This window comes from Erpetoichthys calabaricus, chromosome 16, assembly GCF_900747795.2.
Source record: "Erpetoichthys calabaricus chromosome 16, fErpCal1.3, whole genome shotgun sequence".
NCBI lineage: Eukaryota > Metazoa > Chordata > Cladistia > Polypteriformes > Polypteridae > Erpetoichthys > Erpetoichthys calabaricus.
The window spans coordinates 51,062,290-51,081,124 of NC_041409.2; the positions used below are offsets into that span (position 1 = coordinate 51,062,290).

At 46.4% G+C, this 18,835-nt stretch overlaps 1 protein-coding gene across 1 annotated transcript in view; it reads right to left on the reverse strand.

Moving 5' to 3' along the window:
* galnt16 (UDP-N-acetyl-alpha-D-galactosamine:polypeptide N-acetylgalactosaminyltransferase 16) overlaps nucleotides 1-18,835 on the reverse strand; it is a 127,688-nt gene that overhangs the window by 73,086 nt on the left and 35,767 nt on the right. Inside the window, exon 3 of the mRNA XM_028821821.2 lies at nucleotides 3,292-3,390. Within this exon, the coding sequence (XP_028677654.1) occupies nucleotides 3,292-3,390 (99 nt within the window). The remainder of the gene's footprint in view (nucleotides 1-3,291; nucleotides 3,391-18,835) is intronic.

The following is an 18,835-nucleotide window of genomic DNA, read 5'->3' on the forward strand; positions in this document are numbered from 1 at the left end:
AGAGAGTCGTCTGCATCTTAACATGAGAAAAACAAAAAAAATGGACATTGTGTGCGGTCACACCAAAGAGCCTCTAAGTCTGGTGAGTATTCAAGGAGTGAACATAAAGGTGGTCCTTGGGGGTCCGTATCAGTGACAGGTTGGACTGGTTTCGGAACACAGAGGAACTAAATAAGGTAGGGTAGAGCAGGCTTAGGGGACTGTGAGTAGTGACATCCTTCACATCTTCTATAACTCTGTGATGGCCAATGGGGTGTGCTGGGCTGGTGACATCACCTCAAGAGAGGCCCACAAGCTCATTTAAAGGGCAGACTCAGTTATGGGACCCCCTGGAGGTCACTGCAAAGGAGAGAATTAAAACACAACTGTCATTATAAATAATGCTGCACATCCTCTTTGTGACACACTAACACTGAGAACTTGGAGCCAATGAATAATTCAGCAGAAGTGTGTCAGGAAAAGTGACCTTGGGGGGGGCTCATTTATACCAACAGTAATAATAATAATAATAATAATAATAATACATAACGCCTCTGACAGCCAAGTCTGAAGTTTTTGTATCTTTTACTCATTCTGGTGTGTGTGATTGTGTATATATTTATTTATCTATATATTATTATGGGGAGAAACAAAGCTTTTCATTTGTTTGTTCAGTCATTCCCACTTACAGACTTCGGACCAGACTCCCTGTCCCTGCACCCCCATAGCTCGATGCTCCACCACAAGGGTGGCATTAGGCAGGTGATGAGCAATGCCTGACATTGTCCTTGGAGTCCTGCTCAGACTGCTTCAGACCAGACAATCTTTATACTCAGATCCCAGACTCTTTTAAATTCTGTTTGGGAAACGCTTGTTATTCAAGAGTGCTTTCTGTCTAGTCCCTCTACCATCGTCACCTTCATTTATGGAGTACTGGTGAGATGCTTGTCTTTCTGACAGGTTATCCCATATCAGCAGACAGAGCTGGACAAATATGTATAGTATGAAAGTTTAGGGGCAGGCTCTCTAAATACCAAGGGTGAGCTCAGTGGACAAACTCTGATGATGCTGAGTGGGCCTTGTTACCCACTGGGTTCCATTTCTGAAAGTAAAAGTGCACACACTCTGTGTGTACACCTTAAAGTCCACGATATACAGTATACACAAAGGGACACCGTTTGTGCTACTGAAGGGGGGTGCCTATTGCAGACACCAAGGGGTTAAACAGATTGTCGAAGTCTAATAATACATCCATCCATCCATTTTCCAACCCGCTGAATCCGAACATAGGGTCACGGGGGTCTGCTGGAGCCAATCCCAGCCAACACAGGGCACAAGGCAGGAACCAATCCTGGGCAGGGTGCCAACCCACCGCAGGACATCTAATAATACAGACTATGAACAATGTGAAGTGACATCCACCCACCTCACCTAGGGCTCCAAATGGCCTCAAGTGGCACTGTTAGCAGAGGATTGGTGAAGCTCAGAGTGATAATTGGATCCTCGGTCGCCATACTGGCCAAGGCCCTTCTTGCCAGGTTACTCAGGATGCCCTGTCCTGGTGGCTCAAGATGTCTTCCTTTTTACAATAAGTGAGTCCAGAGTGCTGCTGGGAACACTTGAAAATAGTACAGCAGAATTCTGACTTGCGTGTGATAATCAACACGAATACGTTGCTAATCTCCGACGTCATGATAACGAACAAGTACAAATACCAGATCTTGAAAGTTCTGTCTTTGTTACCTGAAAAATCTCAAAAGACGTTTGTGATACAGGGATGATTATATGTGGCTATCAAAACATGTTGACAGAAAGAGCTATTGATTGACAGATACACAGAAAAGGCACTATATACCAGGGTTATACGGTCATTATAGTCACATGTACAGAGCAGAGCAAATTAACGTGCAACAGGACGCTGCTCTCTGACGCCATGATTAGAACTTCTGATAGTCTCATCTCCACTCTTTGCCTCCTTCCGATTACCAAACTTGAGCTCCAGTATTGTCGGTCACCTCTGATGCTTCTTTCTTCAAATTGAATCTTCAGCGTGGGACCTTAGTGATGGAAATTCTGTCGTATGGTTTGCTTTTGTCTCCTATTTTAGTATCCTGCTCAAAAAAAATCTAACAGACTGGGGTTTGGTAACTTGGTCTGTCGGAGACAAATAAATGATACTCGTTTAGCAGGATTAGAATGTCTGGGGACACAATCATGTGTCAATGTCACCTGCTGGCCAAATGTCATTTAAGGTGGCCTCTGGCTTCGAAGAGGAGTGTAAATGGAAATCTTGGCTAAGAAAGCACAGACAGGGAAGCCGTGCATCTCATGATGAAGAGCTGCTGAGTAAGTCTCAGGGGAAGGGGCGTGCAAATGTTACTGCTTCAGACATTTCTCTTGCTCTCCTGAAAGTCTGCACTTTTCTATTGAACTAAATTTCTCTCATTGTAAATACTGTGGCCTTATGGTGTTTAGGGATCAGCTTGAGAAACATCTACGGAAATGCATGTGGAGAAGCCATTAGCAAAATGAGGCCCCCTGAAGCTGCAATCCCAGCAAACCGTGTGCTAATCCACTTGTTTCCCATAATACCCTCATACAACGTGCCCAGAGTTACCCAACCCTGCAGCTTGCGCCACCTCACTGCCCAGCTAACAGTCACACCTTCAAACGGACATCATCCGTCTTTCTTTGTACTCAATCAGTTTTAACCATTTCATGGGCTTGGAAGGTGCCACAGTGTATTCCTCTGCAGCATTATGGGGTACCAGTCCATGCTTGGAATTGCCAATACAAATGCAGATCTTTAACATGGTGGAGGAAAACTGGAGTACTGGAAGAGATGGCCGTGGAGACATAGAGAGGGCATGCAAATGGCACACAGGACAGTTCCAGAGCCAGGACTTGAATCCAATACTCTGAAGTTGTGAAGTGATGGTGTTAGACACAACACTACTTAAAACAAAATAAAAAAAGTCACCTCTATTTAAGAGGAACACAACAAAATATCATCCTGAACTTCTTTAACCTGTATATGTATCCAAGGTGGAGGTTCTTAGTGAGTGTTACCCCTAGAAGAGGAATATGTGTCTAGTCAAAGAATTACTTTTCCATCAACCCATGGACTCCGTAAACAAATCAAGAATTTTTAAACCATGCAGTAATTCTTATCATACAACATTAGGAAAACACCGCCCATCCACTTCTGGAATCAGCGTTGGCTTGCTCAGTGCCTGCCACCCATCTGCCCCCTCATCTTCATCAGTGCAAACGGAACTTTGGACTACTGGCTGAGGCCACCCCCTTACCTACCTCTTGATTGTCCGTAGGAGGGTGGAACGAGCTTCATTGTGAAAGGTGATGATGACACTGGTGGCTGGAAGGTCTGGGTCAAAGGTTATAGCTGCACACCTAGAAGAAGGGCACAAAATAAAATGAAAAAGCATTAACCATTAGGCTTCTGTTGTATCATTTTATATTATACTAGCTGTCCCCTGCACTCCACCCATGTAGTAGTGAAACTGGAGAAAAAAAATCAATACAAAAGATAAAAAAAATATATATATACAGTATAATTCTGGCCAAGCGGAAGGTAGGTACACTTGAACATCAAACGTTGGCACTATATGTGATCGTGTTCAGCTCTGATGGGAGAGCGTCCCCCGTGTGGAGAGAAAAGCACATGGCTGTGATATCTCTGGCAATCAGCAGCTACCCTCTAAAACACATGGAGCTCTGATCTCTCTCTCAAACACGTCAGATGTTACTCTTTAACAACCTCTAGATGATAATGCCTGCTGAACAAACAGGTATCATTAGCTAAGCGGAGGCAACACATGGAGAGAGGTTGTGCGACTCAAACAGAGGCTGGCGCATGCATGAGTGAGGAGGGCCCCATCCCCTTCCCCTTGGCCCGCAGCCTCTCTCTCTACCGCAAGTGAAATATGATACATAGCATGATGAGAGACGTTGCAAACGGAATGTTCAAGCAAATTATTGGAAAAAAAACTCGATCTAAATCCGTTAAGTAGTTCTCTCATTCACTAGCTAAGTGGAGGTAAGGAACGCCCCGAGGCTGGCGTGTGAGTGAGGAGGGCTCCGCCCGGCTCCCCACTACTGATGTCACGCTTTACTCACCCCTCGACCCGCAGCCTCTCTCCCGGATTTGTGCAAATAAACTGGTGCCGCAACCAAACTATGATACTTAGTGCAATGAGAGAAGTTGCAAAATCAACCGGAATGTTCAAGAAAATTATAGAAAAAAAACCCTAAATCTAAATCCGTTAAGTAGTACTCAAGTGAAAATCGGACAGACAGACAGAGGATAGAACTGGTGTTAGATCAGCACTAAAATAGTGCCTTTGGTATCGATACAAGCTTTTATTACCAAAGTGGTTCAAAAGCAAATAACGGATAACTTCAAACCCAACCCGTCTTACTCCAATCTCCCTGGTGTGCTGCACTATGCACCACTTCCCTCTTCCTAGCTGCAAAATCCCAATCCCACTGAAGCAATAGAATCCTAGTGGAGTCCCGACTATATTGAAGAATTACCCCTGGTGAAGTCCTGATTGCGCTGAAGCAATATGTCCCAGTGAAGCTCTGATCATGTCAAACTAAAGGAGTGGGTGGCTCGGGGTCCCAGTGAAGTTCCAATTGCGCTGAAGCCATGAAGTCCTTATTGAGTCGAAGCATGAAGTTTTGTTTTGTGAGACTACAAAAAACAGACATTTTTCCACAACTGCAGTAGCGAGTGGATTAAGAGGAAAGCTGACGTTTACTGCCGATACTGAAAATCCTGTAGCAGTCGGGTGTTGTACCGTGTGAGCCTTTATGGATGTAATGGGAAGTCAAGCAAAATGACACCTTTTATTGGTTAATTAAAAAGATGACCATATGCAAGCTTTCGAGGCAACCCAGGCCCCTTCTTCTTCAAGCAAGATGTAATACAGAAACTGGAGTTCTCTGTGTTTATATTGACACCAGGACAGACAGAGCACTGGAAAACCTTTAAGGGAGACATTGTAGATGTGAAACATTAATAGACCTCTTCAGGCTAAGATTCATTTAGCAAGAGAGGAGAACAATGTCTAGTCAAGATCTTTGGATAAGATAACTGTCCAACAAAGTCTTTTGAAGTTTTTAATGAGTTTTTCCAGACATTGCAGATCAGTAGTCAGGTTGTCTGTGTCAGTCCGAACAATCTTCATATCTGGCCATAAAGCTCTTGTCTCTATAAACACAGGGAACTCAAGTTTCTATATTAAATCTTGCCGGAAGAAGGGGCCTGAGTTGCCTCGAAAGCTTGCATATAGTCCTCTTTTTAAATAACCAGTAAAAGGTGTCAATTTGCTTGACTTCTCATTGATGCTGAAAATCCTGAAATGCTTGCATCGTATCATTTAAATTTTTTTTTTTTGTGTAATATTTTACCAGTACTGGTATACCGCGCAACATTAGCTAAAACATTGATCTTGGTCTTAACCAAAAGACTATGAAATGTGATGCGCTGGAGAAGCAAAAAAATGTGGATAGCAGAAACCTCAGTGAAGTCATTGGGATTTGCATCTCTCTTATAGCAAACTGAGAAGGCGCTATGGTTGAAGGGGAAAAGAGCAGCAGCAACATCTGCTGAGCATGAAGCACATAATAAGAACGACAACAGCAGTGGCATTTGCTGAGTGCTGAGTATCGAGACACAGAATGCACACGCAACAACGACAGGATAGCAAACTGACCTGTGCTTATGTCTTCACACCAAAGTAATCATTGGGGTGCAAAATGCAGAAGCCCAACAGTGACATCTCCTGAACATCAAGCTAAACACAGGAGGTGGTCCAGCGATGAGGACTGATGAGAGTAGCCTGAATACTACGACACAGTGACATGTCATAAACACACCACGATACACAGAATGCAATAACGATAAGGACAGAGAAATGTTTGCTGACAAAATAAGAGATCGTCCAATACTCCCCAACTTGTGCCCACATACAATCCCTGCTTTTACATCCTTACGTCAAAGTTTAGCTGAAGAGCACCACTTACAACTGTTAGATCGGCGATGTGCTTATGGTGGGTCGGTATGTTCAGCTTGCTCTATATGACCGACCTTTATTGGACTGGACGTCAGTGTCCCCACCTCGAACACCACCTTATCGTGGTGGAGGGGTTTGCGTGTCCCAATGATCCTAGGAGCTCTGTTGTCCGGGGCTTTATTCCCCTGGTAGGGCCACCCAAGGCAAACTGGTCCTAGGTGAGGGATGAGACAAAGAGCGGTTCAACACAACCTCCTATGATGAATAAAAAATTTGGACGCCGTTTTCCCTTGCCCGGACGCGGGTCACCGGGGCCCCCCTCTGGAGCCAGGCCTGGAGGTGGGGCTCGATGGCGAGCGCCTGGTGGCCGGGGCTGCACCCATGTGGCTCGGTCAGGCACAGCTAGAAGAGGCAACGTGGGTCCCCCTTCACCATGGGCTCACCACCTATGGGAGGGGCCAAGGAGGGCGGGTGCAGTGTGAGTTGGGTGGTGGCCAAAGGCAGGGACCTTCGCGGTCCTATGCTCGGCTACAGAAGCTGGCTCTTGGGACGTGGAATGTCACCTCTCTGAAGGGGAAGGAGCCTGAGCTAGTGCGCGAGGTTGAGAGGTTCCGGCTAGATATAGTCGGGCTCACCTTGATGCACAGCTTGGACTCTGGAACCAATCTCCTTGAGAGGGGCTGGACTCTGTACCACTCTGGAGTTGCCCCCAGTGAGAGGCTCTGAGCGGGTGTGGGCATACTTATTGCCCCCCGACTTGGAGCCTGTACATTGGGGTTTACCCCGGTGGACGAGAGGGTAGCCTCCCTCCGCATTCGGGTGGGGGGATGGGTCCTAACTATTGTTTGTGCGTATGCACCGAACAGCAGTTCAGAGTACCCACCCTTTTTGGAGTCGCTGGAGGGGGTGCTGGAGGGCACACCTTCTGGGGACTCTCTCGTACTACTGGGAGACTTCAATGCTCACGTGGGCAATGACAGTGAGACCTGGAAGGGCGTGATTGGGAGGAATGGCCCCCCGATCTGAACCCGAGTGGTGTTTTTTATTGGACTTCTGTGCTCATCACGGATTGTCCATAATGAACACCATGTTCAAGCATAGGGGTGTTCATATGTGCACTTGGCACCAGGACACCCTAGGCCTCAGTTCGATGATCGACTTTGTGGTCGTGTCGTCGGACTTGCGGCCACATGTCGTGGACACTCGGGTGAAGAGAGGGGCGGAGCTATCAACTGATCACCACCTGGTGGTGAGTTGGCTTCAATGGTGGGGGAGGATGCCGGTCAGGCCTGGTAGGCCCAAACGTGTTGTCAGGGTCTGCTGGGAACGTCTGGCAGAGCCCCCTGTCAGAAGTAGCTTCAACTCCCACCTCTAGCAGAACTTTGACCACTTCCCGAGGGAGGTGGGGGACATTGAGTCCAAATGGGCCATGTTCCGTGCCTCTATTGTTGAGGCAGCTGACCGGAGCTGTGGCCGTAAGGTGGTCGGTGCCTGTCATGGCGGCAAACCCCGAACCCGTTGGTGGACACCGGCGGTGAGGGATGCTGTCAAGCTGAAGAAGGAGTCCTACCGGTCCCTTTTGTCCTGTGGGACTCTGGAGGCAGCTAATAGGTACCGGCAGGCCAAGCGGAATGCAGCTTCGGTGGTTGCTGAGGCAAAAACTCGGGCATGGGAGGAGTTTGGGGAGGCCATGGAGAACGACTTCCAGACGGCTTCGAGAAGATTCTGGTCCACCGTCCGGCATCTCAGGAGGGGAAGCAGTGCAGTGTCAACACTGTATATGGTGGGGATGGTGCGCTGCTGACCTCGACTCGGGACGTTGTGGGTTGGTGGGGGGAGTACTTCGAAGACCTCCTCAATCCCACTAACATGCCTTCCAATGAGGAAGCAGAGCCTGGGGACTCAGAGGTGGGCTCCCCTATCTCTGGGACTGAGGTCACCGAGGTGGTCAAAAAACTCCTTGGTGGCAGGGCCCCAGGGGTGGATGAGATACGCCCGGAGTTCCTCAAGGCTCTGGATGTTGTAGGGCTGTCTTGGTTGACATGTCTCTGCAACATCGCATGGACATCAGGGACAGTGCCTCTGGATTGGCAGACCGGGGTGGTGGTCCCCCTCTTTAAGAAGGGGGACCGGAGGGTGTGTTCCAACTACAGAGGGATCACACTCCTCAGCCTCCCTGGAAAAGTCTATTCGGGGGTTCTGGAGAGGAGTTTCCATCTGATAGTCGAACCTCGGATTCAGGAGGAACAGTGTGGTTTTCGTCCTGGTCGCGGAACAGTGGACCAGCTCTACACCCTTAGCAGGGTCCTGGAGGGTGCATGGGAGTTCGCCCAACCAGTCTACATGTGTTTTGTGGACTTGGAAAAGGCATTTGACCGTGTCACTCAGGGAATCCTGTGGGAGGTGCTCCAGGAGTATGGGGTACCGGACCCCCTGATAAGGGCTGTTCGGTCCCTGTACAACCGGTGTCACAGCTTGGTCCGCATTGCCGGCAGTAAGTCGAACCCATTTCCAGTGAGAGTTGGACTCCGCCAGGGCTGCCCTTTGTCACCGATTCTGTTCATAACTTTTATGGACAGAATTTCTAGGCGCAGCCAGGGAATTGAGGGGGTCCGGTTTGGTGGACTCAGGATTGGGTCACTGCTTTTTGCAGATGATGTTGTCCTGTTTGCTTCATCAGGCCGTGATCTTCAGCTCTCTCTGGATCAGTTCGCAGCCGAGTGTGAAGCCGCTGGGATGAGAATCAGCACCTCCAAATCCGAGACCATGGTCCTCAGCCGGAAAAGGGTGGAGTGCCCTCTCAGGGTTGGTAGCGAGATCCTGCCTCAAGTGGAGGAGTTCAAGTATCTCAGGGTCTTGTTCACAAGTGAGGGAAGAATGGAGCGTGAGATCGACAGGTGGATCGGTGCAGCGTCCGCAGTGATACGGGTTCTGCATCGGTCTGTCATGGTGAAAAAGGAGCTGAGCCGCAAGGCGAAGCTCTCAATTTACCAGTCGATCTATGTTCCTACCCTCACCTATGGTCATGAGCTATGGGTAGTGACCGAAAGAACGAGGATGCGAATACAAGCGGCTGAAATGAGTTTCCTCCGCAGGGTGTCTGGGCTCTCCCTTAAAGATAGGGTGAGAAGCTCAGTCATCCGGGAGGGGCTCAGAGTAGAGCCGCTGCTCCTCCACATCGAGAGGAGTCAGATGAGGTGGCTCAGGCATCTGATCAGGATGCCTCCTGGACGCCTCCCTGGTGAGGTGTTCCGGGCACGTCCAACCGGGAGGAGGCCCCGTGGAAGACCCAGGACACGCTGGAGGGACTATGTCTCCCGGCTGGCCTGGGAACGCCTCTGGATTCTCCCGGAAGAGCTGGAAGAAGTGGCCGGGGAGAGGGAAGTCTGGGTATCTCTGCTCAAGCTGCTGCCCCCGCGACCCGACCTCGGATAAGTGGAAGAGGATGGATGGATGGATGTCGGTGTATTTCCTTGTCAATTTACATTTTTGACAGTGGACCTGGAATTAAATTAACTGTGGTGGGGACACAGTCAAATATCCTGTGAAGCCCACTGTGTGTGTGGCACCAGCGGTGGCTCTACAGCTAACAGAACAAAGACAGCTCTCTAGTCTGACGTCAGGTCATGAAGTCTTTTGTATGGGTTAATTGTGTAAATGCAGCATTCAGACAAATATTTAAAGCAGCTCTGCACTGTGTTCCTTTAATGTGTCACCACCCCGACAGCCAACTCCGACGCACTTCAAGTTCAATCAAACTCTTGAAGGAGGCTCTGGCTGCATGTTTCAAGGAAAGGCGTTGCACAGTGCTCTAGCGGGCCGAGTCCCATCCCATTTCCAGCTGCCATTACATCATACGTAGCAACAGAAACAAACAACACAAAGAGGATTAAAACTGTAGACTGGCAAAAAAAAAAAAACAAGTTAGGGGGCTCCCGCCAAGGACAGCAACCTGCTGGATGTGGATGTGTGTGAGTGTGTCTGCTCCTAGGAAGGGCTGTCTAATTCTCTGACTCTGTAAAGATGGCTACACTACACGTGCCTGGGCACAGCACATCTTGTCCTTTAACTAGTGGATTTTGGAAAAAGCTGCAATGCAAGCCTTGAGCCAGCGCTGAGTGAGACTAATTAGTCTCAGCTGGAGGAGTCAGGAGATAAAGAGAACTTCCATGGGGGAAACAGCAGACCCTCATCCACACCTGTACCTAACTGTCAAAGCAGGTGCCACCTCTGCTTGTCACACCCCATTCTTGATAGCCCTGTGAAACTGACGCACATGAAAGCCCCAGTGGTCTTGGCGCTCTCTCAAGGTCTTACTTGCCATTGTTTTCCAGTGTCGAGAAGCAGGTTTGATCTATAAATCTGAATTGTGCTCCATTACTTCTGTAGTATCTCTTAGTTCTGACATGAGGAAACTGCAGTGGGATGGCACACCTGGTCATGCAGGTAACACACAGCTTGATCTCCAGGTTGTCCCATGTTTGTGTGATACTGGCAAGTGGACAAGGGACTCCTGTGCGCAGGTGAACAGCAGCAAATCAAAAGCAAAGGTGTGACAGTCTAGCATCCATTATAGTACGATTAATGGTGAGGTAAATCGTCTGTCTTTGGTGATATGAAGTTTTGGGGTCAAAACTGAATCTACGCTTAGATTTCAAGATCATGTTACTTTTATTTATTAGGAGTGCAGGACAAAGTTGGCATTGCTGGTCTGTGTTGATGTCCACGTATGACGAAACATGAATGGCAGTTAGGAGAGCAGAGCTGGCAGGTGATCATGGGGGGTCTGTTCAAATCCACTGCTCTTCTTGATGATCACAGAGGTGAGGACCAGAGAAGTACGTGAAGGACTGTAATGGAAGCTGTTGAACACTGACCATCTTGTACTGGTGGCAAAAAGTGAAGAAGAATGGAAAGATATTGAAATGGAAAAGTAATTTCAAAAAGATGCTGAGTTATTAACCATGCAGCTGTTTTGGAAAAGGTAGAGGTTCTGATAATGAGGTCACATGTAGTATGAAGATGGAGGTGCAAGCAAAGCCAAGAGAAGTCAGGGTGAGAGGAGTAGAGTAGAGAAGAGATTCTGGGAGGGTGCAGAACAAAGTGAGCAGTGCTAGGTTTTTAGTGGCCTGTTAAAACAGAAATTCAGCATCACCAAACCCCAAACTAATGACTGCATTTCTTAAAACAAGAGTGCTTCAGTTATCATGATGTACATCTAGTGGCCAGAGACTCGCTCCTACAAGGTAAAGGCAAGGTAAATAAAGTAAGAGCCTTACCGAGTTACTTGATTAATTATGTGCATTGCAGAAGTTAAAACCGATCATTATCATATATACCTGCGGATAAGTCGGGGCTTGATTTTACAGTATAATTTCTGGTATTTTATAATGTCTGTCTCATAAGCCGAATGAGGAAAACTCACGCTATTGGTCCAAGAGATTATGATATGCTAACGCTCACCTGTGGGTGCGGCAATGTGCTGAATCAGCACGTGCTCCTAACCTCTCTCTCTCTATTGTGCCTTTGTGACAACAGGGTAATACCCAAACTATTATGAAGCAACGTTTGCACCGATTTGTGTTTTTTGTATCTCACACCTTCGTATACCTTTATCATAAGAGCATCCCTTATCTACAATGGAGTGTTCGATCAGAAGAAAATATGAAGCTGGTTTTAAATTAAACGTTGTTGAAGTGGTGAAAGAAATTGGTAACTGTGCTGCTGCAACAAAATTTGATGTGTCTGAGAAACTGGTGCGAGATTGGAGGAGGCAAGAAGATGTAAAAAAAAAAAATAATTAAGTGTCGCATTTTTGAACGGGTGTATAAGTTGGGGTCTGATTTTATGATCAATTTTTTGGCTTTCAAGACCCGACTTATACGCGAGTATATACGGTAATTCCCCCATATTAAATTCTTACTTTTCTTACAGGAGCTTAGCAAACTGTGCACCACACGCATCTAAATCGAACACAGAGAAATCGGCCTGTGCTTCTATTTCCTCCCGTAGTGTCTACTCCAAGTCTCTGATCTCTCCAAAGTCTCCCCAATCTGCTGTGCTGCATGTGTGTTGACCAACACGCTCAAAAGACCCTCGCTTCACCCTAGTTGTGTTCTCTTTGCATTGGATGACAATCCAAGATTCTTGTTTTATGTGTATAAATGTACAGGGAGATTCACTCGAAAGAGGCCCTGAATATTCTGTATTAACTCTCGCCAGGATGAAACAATCTGAATGAAACATGCAATGTGCTCCTCAGCATATGGAGCTTCGAACAAGCCGGAATGCCCCTGTGTCGGAGCAATGAGATAGGCAGCCATTGCGACCTTTAATCTCTGTTTGCAATTTCTGAGTGCATACCACCCGTACCCCTTCACTCAGTCACTCGACTTCTCATCAGGATGGTGGTGTCCACTATTGAGCAGTGCATCTTCATGATGTGAACCTATTGGGTCACCAATTCATTTAAGCGATGTCAGAATCAAGTGGATGATTGTGAGATAACGGAAGGTTACTTCCAGTAAGATGGAGCAACGCGTCACACATTGACTAGGAGCATGGCAGAAATGGAGTCCTTCTTTGGCAACAGGGTCATTTCAAAGGGGCTTTGGCCACCATGGTCACCAGATCTGACACCACCAGACTTCTTCCTTTGGGGTCTGCTCAAAGGAAAAGTCTACCAGAACAAACCTCACACTGTGGAAGATTTGAAGGAAAACATCCAACGTGAAATTGCTGCTAATCACCCGGAGATGCTTGCCAATACGTATAGGAACATGGAGCGCCACGTCGAAATGTGTCTGGCAGACAACGGAAACCACTTCCAGCATCGCAAGGAATGCAATTGATCACATATATGACAAGGAATAGAGCGTATTTATTTGGGTTCAGATTGCTTCATCCTAACGGGAGTTACAACAGAATATTCAGGGCCTCTTTCGAATGAATCTCCTTGTATTGCCACTGTTGCTCCTTGATCCACTAACCTTTTGGTGATCCCACGGTCGAAGCTGGGCACTGCTGTCGGTCTTTCTGTTGTTGGTGCTCAGACGAAATCTGACAAAGCCTCTGCAAAACTGGGTAATTTTCGGGGAGGTTGAAGGATACGCCTGTTTAATCTGCTTATGGATTTGTATGCACGGTGACTTGTTCTTATTCTTGTATAACATTATGTCATCTGAAATTTTGTTTTAGGATTCTTACACTATTATTGTTCTTAATTACTGTTGTAATATAGTTCTTTCCTTGTGAAGCACTGTGACATGAGTTTGTTATTTAGTGAGCTATATAAATAAAGTGTTATTATTAGTATTAGCTGAACAAGTGATATGTAAAATAGGGAAAGGAGTATATCACCAAAGAGGATTTGTGTCTTCTCTTAATCAAAATGGAGTTCTGTCTTTTCTGACATTCTTATTTATCATGGCAGTGGAGAGTGGTGACATATTGCAGGTTAGAAAGACACACATTTAAGCATAAGGCTGGTGGTAAGGCTGTCCTCCTGGCATTTCAAGCAATCTTTGCTTTCATTTGAGAGACGGGTGTCATCCAAACTGACTGGAATACGGGACTTGTCAATTTCTGGAAAGGGAAGGGTGATCGCCTGGATTGCAGCAACTATAGAGCGATAACACTGCTCTCAGTGCTGGGTAAAGTCCTTGCTAGGGTCATCCTCAATAGGATCCGTGAACACTTGCTCACCTACCACCTACCTCACAGGTGGCACAGTGGTAGTGCTGCTGCTTTGCAGTAAGGAGACTGTGGAAGATTGTGGGTTCACATCCCGGTTCCTCCCTGTGTGGATAGCGCTTTGAGTACTGAGAAAAGCGCTATATAAATGTAATGAATTATTATTATTATTACCAGTGACCGGAGCAGTCTGGTTTTACGCCTAAGAAGTCTACCATCGACCTTCTCCTGGCACTGTGGGTTCTCGTCAAGCTCAAAACACAAATATTGGCAGTTTTTTTGCAGCCTTTGTTAATTTTTGTAAAGTGTTCGACTCAGTTGATCGAGCTGCCTTGTGGGACATCCTGAGACTTCGTGGGATCCCCTCAAGGTTGCTGGATATCATGGCTGGCCTGTACACTGGTACTGTGAGTGCTGTGCAGAGTGGAGGCAGAACCTCTGTGTTTTTCCCACTTGTGTTCGTCAGGGGTGTGTTCTGCTCCTACTCTGTTCAATGTTTGTATGAACTGGGTGTTGGGCAAGGTCGTGGGGTCCAATGGCTGTGGGGCATCTGTTGGTGAAGAAATATTTACTGATCTTGACTTTGCTGACGATGCTGTGATCTTCACGGAGTCAATGGAGGCTCTGATCGGGACGCTCGAGAGACTGAGCGAGGAGTCTGAGTGCCTGGGCTTGTGATTGTCCTGATAAAAACTGAACAGCCAGGCCTTTAATGACCTCTTGGGCATAGCCATCAGCAATGTGTCTGTCTGCAGAGAGAGTGTCGACATCATCGAGAGGTTTACTAACCTTGGCAGTGACATTCCTGTCTCTCGTGACTCTCTATTAGCGCTACAATAGTTACAGGTAGTGGGCTGAGGAGACAAATCGCTACTTTGTGACTGCGGACATTTTGCATGATACTACAGAGAACTGTTTTTTACTACAAGTTTCTCAGAGAGCTACGTCTAAATTGTAACACGTTAACTTACAAATTTGGATTTTCACTCAGAGACTTTTCATATTCACAGCAATGGCCTTGCGACTCTGCATTATAGTGTGACACATTGTATGTTGATTGTCACACAAGTGTGGCACCACTGAAGTATGTGATAGCACTTCACAACAAGATGGGGGGCTTCTGCTGAAACTATTATTTCTTTCACCTGCAGGCCTGAGAAGAGACCCCCCCCTCAAGTTAGGGCATCCAAGCCGGGGCCATGACACTCTTTCTGGTTGGTACTCCATAAAACTGGACGACCTTGATAGACTTTTTGAAATGTTATTAACGATTGGAAACTTTCACTTATTTTCCAATGAAGAAATCAGCAAAATGATGTAGAATTGGGTACACCTAATTCTTGTAGTCTTGGAAACAGAATAACTTCACGCCACCTGAAATTCAATACCTCTTATGTCCCCATGGATTTTAGTATGGATCTTCCTCCTTCCAAAGGGTTCTCTACCACATTAGTGGTCATCGATAGATTCTCGAAATACACTCAGGTTACTCTGATTGGAAAAACATCTGCCAAAATCTGTGCAGATGACAGTTTCTTGAAATAAATTAATTTTATTCTGCTTAAGAAGTTATCAAAGACCACTGATATGGAAGTGAACCCTTTGGAAGGAGGAAGATCCGTAATAAAAATCCATGGGGACAAAACAACAGCCTGAGTGGGCGCTACTGTTTAATGAATGGACGCCTTCATACTGTAGATTACACACAGAATTTGTTTGCTTATGTGCGTGCGTAGATGCCAAGAGCATTCTGTTTGCCATATTTGCATGTTGCAATTGCAAAGATTTTTCTTTTAATAAACATTTTATTGAATTTATTAAAATCAAGCAACATTCCATACAAGCAAATCAAATTTTACAAAACTAGGTTCAATTGCAATTGCAAAGATTAACCGAAGACAATTTCAAGTGCCAAGCAAACTTTGGCAGCTGCTAAGTAAACCCAAGTATGTGTTGCAAGTGTGTGATAAGAGGTCAGTGGCAAAGTGCCGTTTTTAAATCAATAATGGTGTCCCATGAAGTGCAGGCTCTGATTGGGTGTGGGTGCCTGCGAGCACACGCCTCACTCCGGGGTTTATTGGGGTGCTTGACATATCACACATACATGTGTAAATGCGAGCAGATCAGTCAGGCACCTCATTCACACCTCAGAGTAGACAAAGCAACCAATCAAGGGGGATAAAAAAGAGCCTAAATGATAAAGGAAGGACAAAGACAGAAAAAATAAAGATAAAGAGAGGAGAGAAAGACACGGAGGTTAAAGGAAGAGATGATAAGAGATGGCAGGATGGGAAGTGAGCCACAGCAGAGGAGCGTGTGGCCGACGCTCAAGAGGGGGCTGAGGGTTGTTCCTACTGAGCTTCTGGGGAGCAGAAGAAACCAAAAACTCCCCGTGGACTCCCACCTGAAGGTTGTGTGGTGACGAGGGACGGGGAACGGAGCAGAGGGAGTGTGACAAGGGACACGAGTCAGGTTTGCAGCGAGGGTGCACACCCATGTAAAGGACGACTGCGCTTGTCGGCAGGTGTCTCTGGGGGCTGAGTAGACCCTGAAGGGTGAGCAGCAGAGCCATCAGATTTTAAGACTGTTGCACCAAGGCTTACGACTTTTTAAAGAACCACTTCTTGCCTATGACTTGAACCTTGTTTTATGGATATATACAGTGGAACCTCAGTTTGAGAGTAACTTGGTTTCCGAGTGTTTTGTAAGATGAACTAAAATTTTTAATAAATTTTGACTTGATAAAAAAGCGAGGTCTTGCAATACGAGTAGTATGTATACGCTTTGTCTGCTGAGCGTCATGTGATCACAACTAAGCTCATGGTTCTCTCTCTCTCTCGCTGTGGGATTGTGGGCAATCATCTCCTATTCTCCGTCTGAGTCGGCGCACCTCACTCATATAGTCAACATCCGTACGAGCGTATACTGTTTACTACAGCATTGTGGCTGTGTGTGTGTGCTGTGACATGCAAGTCCCTGTCTTGTACCCCAAAACACAAAGCTGAGTCTCAGTACTTTAGCAACACCAGCTTTCTTCAGCTTGAAACAGCAACAGCGCGGTTATTTATTGTAGCGGGATCTGCCGAGCTCCTATACACAGACACAGCAGTCAGGCAGGGCCGTGGCCAAGTAGATAGATAGATAGATAGATAGATAGATAGATAGATAGATAGATAGATAGATAGATAGATAGATAGATAGATAGATAGATAGATAGATAGATAGATAGATAGATAGATAGATAGATAGATAGATAGATAGATAGATAGATAGATAGATACTTTATTAATTCCAAGGGGAAATTCACATACTCCAGCAGCACCTTACTGATACAAAAAAACAATATTAAATTAAAGATTGATAGTAATGCAGGTAAAAACAGACAATAACTTTATATGTTAACGTTTACCCCCCCCGGGTGGAATTGAAGAGTCGCATAGTTTGGGGGAGGAACGATCTTCTCAGTCTGCCAGTGGAGCAGGACATTGACAGCAGTCTGTCGCTGAAGCTGCTCTTCTGTCTGGAGATGACACTGTTTAGTGGATGTAGTGGATTCTCCATAATTGACAGGAGCCTGCTGGACGCCCGATGCTCTGCAACAGATGTTAAACTGTCCAGCTCCATGCCAACAATAGAGCCTGCCTTTCTTACCAGTTTGTCCAGGCGTGAGGCGTCTTTCTTCTTAATGCTGCCTCCCCAGCACACCACCGCGTAGAAGAGGGAGCTCGCCACAACCGTCTGATAAAACATCTGCAGCATCTTATTGCAGATGTTGAAGGACGCCAGCCTTCTAAGGAAGTATAACCGGCTCTGTCCTTTCTTACACAGAGCATCAGTATTGGCAGTCCAGTCTAATTTATCATCCAGCTGCACTCCCAGATATTTATAGGTCTGCATCATCTGCACACAGTCACCTTTGATGATCACTGGGTCTATGAGGGGTCTGGGCCTCCTAAAATCCACCACCAGCTCCTTGGTTTTGCTGGTGTTCAGTTGTAGGCGGTTTGAGTCGCACCATTTAACAAAGTCATTGATTAGGTCCCTATACTCCTCCTCCTGCCCACTCCTGATGCAGCCCACGATAGCAGTGTCATCAGCAAACTTTTGCACGTGGCAGGACTCCGAGTTGTATTGGAAGTCCGATGTATATAGGCTGAACAGGACCGGAGAAAGTACAGTCCCCTGTGGTGCTCCTGTGTTGCTGACCACAATGTCAGACGTGCAGTTCTCGAGACGCACATACTGAGGTCTGTCTTTAAGATAGTCCACAATCCATGCCACCAGGTATGAATCTACTCCCATCTCTGTCAGCTTGCAAGTAATACTGTGCCCTGCACATTTATAATGTTCCTTGTTCCTTGTATCACCCATCGACGGCAGGCGCTTATAGCATGTCCGTGATCTTTTCGGATTCGCTTTTACGGCAAACTGCTGGGAGACTGCGATTACTTTGGGACGCTCTTCCGCGTGTCATCCTGTTGGGTGGAATCCCACAAGAGTTTAGAAACTCACTCACACCAGCCATGATTCTTTTCAAAGGTAAAGTGCAGGTTAATTTGGTTTATGTATTTTTACTTTATATTTTGTATTAATCATTTTTATATGAATAGTTTTGGGTTGTGGAACGAATCATCTGAGTTTCCATTATTTCTTATGGGGAAATTCACTTTGATATACGAGTGCTTTGAACTGCGAGCACGTGTCCAGAACGAATTATGCTCGCAAACCGAGGTTCCACTGTATTTATTTGGACTTTTAACCTCTCTCATTGATTTTGTGGATTATTTATTTATTGGGACAATGTGATGCAGTGTACTTTTTATTTTTTTTGATTGAAAGCAAGGACACTATTTGCACCAACCCCTTGTTGACTGTGTATATCTTCACTTGCCCGGCTCATCTAGGTACACGACTGTCGACGGTTATGGGCTGAAGGGCTCCCAGATGCAGCAAGGGAGAGTGGAGCCGACCCAGACCGTCAAAAAGTGGCTGCTAAGCAAATTCACAACCTTATTTAGCTCACCGAACTTGTAGATTTCAGGCCGCATCTGACAGTGGCACTGTCGGCAGCATCGCAGGGCTCCAGGTTTTTAGGCTGCCAGTCATGAGAGGCAGAGGACAGCTGA